This window comes from Bactrocera neohumeralis, chromosome 5 (genome assembly GCF_024586455.1).
Source record: "Bactrocera neohumeralis isolate Rockhampton chromosome 5, APGP_CSIRO_Bneo_wtdbg2-racon-allhic-juicebox.fasta_v2, whole genome shotgun sequence".
NCBI lineage: Eukaryota > Metazoa > Arthropoda > Insecta > Diptera > Tephritidae > Bactrocera > Bactrocera neohumeralis.
The window spans coordinates 69,970,539-69,975,148 of record NC_065922.1 but is presented as its reverse complement, the minus strand read 5'-3'; the positions used below and the strand labels follow the sequence as shown (position 1 = coordinate 69,975,148).

Here is a 4,610-nt window from a genome sequence, read left to right as displayed (position 1 = left end):
AATTTAATTTGGACGGTCCTGATGGTTGTCATAAGTATTGGCGCGATGTACGTCAACCCCGCCAAACTCGACACAAGCGAAATCACGGTGGCGGATCGCTAATGATTTGGGCAGCTTTCGGATATGCTGGAAAGTCTCCCCTTTGCTTCATTCCCACCAAAACAAATGCGGAAATATACGTGAAGCTGTTGGATGAAGTGCTGATAGAATTTGGTGAGAAACTCTACGGAGATTCCTGGATCTTCCAACAGGACAACGCCCCAATTCACAATGCCCGCATTACAAAGGAGTTTTTTTCATCAAAAAACATAACTGTTTTGGAGTGGCCAGCGATCAGCCCGGACTTAAATCCAATTGAAGACTTGTGGGGAATACTTTCGAATAAAGTTTATAGGAATGGCTGCCAGTTTGAAACCATTAAACAGCTCAAAGATGCTTTGCTCATTGAGTGGGATGAAATAAGCCATTCAACATTAAAACTATTAAAATTAGTGCCATGCCAAATAGAATTAATCAAGTATTTTTAAAAAAAGGCAAGCATATTAATTATTAAAAATACAAAAGTAAATTAGTTATTTAACATTAATTTAAAATAAATCCTTATGCACATATACTTATTTCCTAAGAGCTGTTAATATTTAATTTTTATTTGCTTTATAAAAAGCATATTGAAATTGCAAAACTTTTTTTTTTGTTAATTTTTTGTTCATTTTTTGTACTACTATTAAAATAAATTGTATTGATAAGTTTCAATTCATTTGCAGTAGTTTAATTTGAAATTAAGTTGATGCACATATACTTATTTCCATGAGGTATTATTGGTCGACAAACTTTCTTTCACGACGCATCTTAAAAGAAACGGTAATTTATGGGATTCACCACCATTTTTCTTCTGCTCGATGATAGATATCTATATAATTATGGAGTACGACCACTCGGCTCCTTCACTACACAATAAAAACGATTTTATAAAATTAAAAAAACTTATATTAAACACCACTATTTTTTAATAACACTTTAAACACACTCCCTTAAAATATAATATTTATCACCTTCCCCGACATTCTCTCTCTTCCCTCATGTTATAACTGATTCTTTCGCTTACGTCCCGGTCGCACCGTTAACACACTATGCGGCAGCACACCATCGATCGCCTTTCCTGCCTTACTCGCCGCCAGCAAGCGACGCTCGTGCACCTTTCGATGCTTCGTCAGGTGATCGGAGCGCGCAAAGCATTTCAAACAATAGCTGCACTTATAGGGCTTCACACCCGAATGCGAACGCCGATGGCGCGCCAACTCATCAGAACGTGAAAACTTCCAGGTACAAGCAGGCCAATCGCAGGTGTAGGGCTTTTCGCCCATATGACGACGCAGATGTGCCTTAAGGTGTGCAGGCTTCGCGTAAACCTTATCGCATGCGCCAAAAGTGCAAGGAAAACCAGCGGCAGTGCGTTCATCTTGGCTGCCGGACTCATTGCTGCGCTTTGTGGTTCTCGTTTTGCGATGCAGTTTGAGGTTTTTAGAGCTCTCGTGCAGAAAGTGATCGCAGGTGTCGGTGCAAAGTGGCGTCTTCTCGGGTAGAAAGTCGATTAGCTCGGGTATCTCGATATAGTTATCCAAGAACTTTTCCTCCCACTCAGCCATTTCGCGTGTAATGAAGGCAGCCGTCTCGAATTCCACCACAATTGTGGAATCTAGGCTTACGGGACTGCTTGGCGTGTTGTATATGCAGCTGTTGTTGATGTATTCCGTTTCACTGCAACTCTGTGTTGTTAATGTTTCGTGGTTTGTCGGTGCGGCAGGTGAATCGCATGTACTGTCGTGTATTAAGACATCAGGTGGCGAGCTGAGCAGCCGATCGAGCGTAAGCTGCAACTGTTGCTCGTTGCTGCCCTTGCTTTCTGTGTAGGCTGTGTGCAAGTCTTGCTCCTTATGTGTGTTATATGTAGTTGCCGCTTCGTTTTCATCCCAATCCACATGCAATTCCACGAGCGTTTTTTCACACGGCGTTGCGACAAAGACGTAAGGATCATCCGCGCAGCTGAGCCGCAGGCTATTATCAGTAGACTGCTGCGCACAGCAATTGTAACTGTAAATCGGTGTGCCACTTTCCATATCTGCGTCGGTATCCGTCCAGTTTTCATGCAACTGAGTGTCATTTAAATCGTTAAACAGTTGCTGGAAGCCGCCAGCGGCAAAGAAGTCCATTTTGGTAGAAAAAAATTTTATTTTTATATTTTTTTTTTGTGAAATTTCCGCGTTTGCACTTGTCACTTTGAGTGTTGCAATGTTAATGCCGTGTTTTCGCGCTGCGTTTGTTGTTTTTAAATTATATTCTCTGTCTGCGCTTCAATGCTGCTCCGAGTGGCAGTTCGAAGTGAAAAATAAGATCAATCAGCTGGCGCATTTTTATCTACTCTCGATGGTCAATCAATATCACCAATGGCATAAATGTAGATCGTAAGCACAGTCGCAGTCGCAGTCCTGCAGTCACCCACAACCGGGTACTGTGTAATATAGTTGCCAGATTGTTTAATTTTCTTGATAACTTCATACACTGATCAGGGTATATTAAGTTTGCCACGTTGTTTATAACACAAAAAAACAAAATCTCGGAGATCCTGTACATACAGTTTAGGAGCCATTTCCATAAGTCCCCCAGTATATAAGCCAACAAGTCCCTCAGTTTTTGAGCTATCGATCTGAAATTTTGCACAAGTTCTTTCCTCTCTAAGAGGCTGCTGATTTGTTGGAACCGCCGATATCGGACAATTATAGCATATAGCTGCCGTGTAAACTGATCGTTCCAAATCCACTCCTTGTAAGGAAAAAGTTTTTATATGACGAGTTATCTTCATGAAATTTGGTATGAATTATTTTCTCAAGCAGGGTTGCAATTTTCGAAAAAACTGTTCCGATCGAATCACTATAGCATATAGCTGCCATACAACAAAACGCTCAAAATCCAGTCCTTGCGTGGAAAACTTTTACATTTGACGAGCTATCTTCACGAAATTTGGTATGGATTATTCTCTAAAGCAAGGTTGCAATTTTCGAAAAAATTATGCAGATCGGACTTATATAGCACATAGCTGCCATACAAACTATTCGATAAAAATCAAGTTAAAGATCTTTTTATACCCTTTCATGCTATACAAAATATACCTGTGTAGGGTATAATAGCTTCGGTGCAGTCGAAGTTAACGTGCTTTTTTTCAAGTTTCACCTTATTGTGTCAAATCTCCGGCAACGCTGTCAATCGCCTTATCACTGCTCCACAAAACATTAATACAATTTTTGGAATTTTTATTTTCATTCTAAATTGACCATAAAATCATACTAAAACAGCAAAACATAATTAATATATTTTTCCAATCAATGCCAACAATATGCGTGCTCGTTGTTGTTGGCCTCATTATTGGCACTTCCCGCGTGTCGATATGCATTTGTTTACCATTGATTTGTTTTGCTCAGAAACTGTCAATTTTGACGAAACACTTCACTACACAATATACAAACACATATACGACTGCCAACACCAGCAACAACAACCACAACAATAAACCGTACGCGGTACCGCATTGTCGCCTGCCACAGCATCCTTTGGGAATAATTAACACGTTCGACTTTGGACGCTATCACACTAACACTTGCATGTGGATATGCGTTGCTACGGCTCATTAAGAACATGCTCGGCTCAGCGCGGCATTAGCATGCTCTTGCTTACCCTTTGCGCTACAGCCCACAGCTGCTTGCGCTCGGCTTGTGCTGTGATGCTGCCGCGCGCGTCTTATCGCTTTGAGTCTGGCTTTTCGGCTGGGTACCAAGCGGTAACAGGCCACCAACGTGTCAGCGGCGACATCGAGATCATCAGCAGCAATAACAACAACTATACTCGTACAAAATCAATCGTTTGCGATATAAAAATAATAAAACGGAAAACAACAATGACATTGTTTAAAAATAAATTTTGTAGCCTTGTGTGTATATCCCTCATGGCGTCTATCATAATACCTGGAACCTCAAAATTTGCCAGATGCGCTTTTTATTGGAATTTGAAGAGCATCGGCATTGTTTATCAGCATTTTTCGGCGAAATTATTGTTGACACGTCACGCTGTTTACATAAAAGTAGTTTTTTGCTCCGGAACATTTTGCGGAATTCTGATTTTGGGGTTTTTGGTCTTTTGGGTTTGGCCGTAAATGTTATATGAGTTGAATTGCCCAAACCATATGTTTATAAAGATTTTCAGATACCTTTGATTTTCGTGACCAACGAATGTTATGCGGAATTATTGAAATAATTGAAATGAGTGGTAGAAGGAAGCTTTTGAGAACCATAGTTTTTCAATGATGGACTTCGAACCCTTATTCTTTACCATAAGCTGAAACAGCTGCTTGAAATGGCTCTGCTATGAAGTAGGAATTCCTGTTTTACTCATAACTTAGCACCTTAGAAGAAAAGAAAAAAAGAAGAGCTTTTTTCAAAAAATGGGCTTCTAACTCGGATTTTGGCTACTCCTTTACACCACATAAATATGTTTGTAATTAAAGCTTCGGTTGTAAATATCATTATCTCACTCATTTTGCGAGAAGTTACTGTCCAAAA

General features: G+C 40.1%; 1 protein-coding gene across 1 annotated transcript; it reads right to left on the bottom strand.

Moving 5' to 3' along the window:
- Positions 1-1,055: 1,055 nt before the first annotated feature.
- Positions 1,056-2,242, bottom strand: LOC126759006 (Kruppel-like factor 1). The gene has a single exon (XM_050473523.1). The coding sequence runs from the start codon at positions 2,208-2,210 to the stop codon at positions 1,083-1,085; it is 1,128 nt and encodes a 375-aa protein (XP_050329480.1). The 5' UTR covers positions 2,211-2,242; the 3' UTR covers positions 1,056-1,082.
- Positions 2,243-4,610: the final 2,368 nt, after the last annotated feature.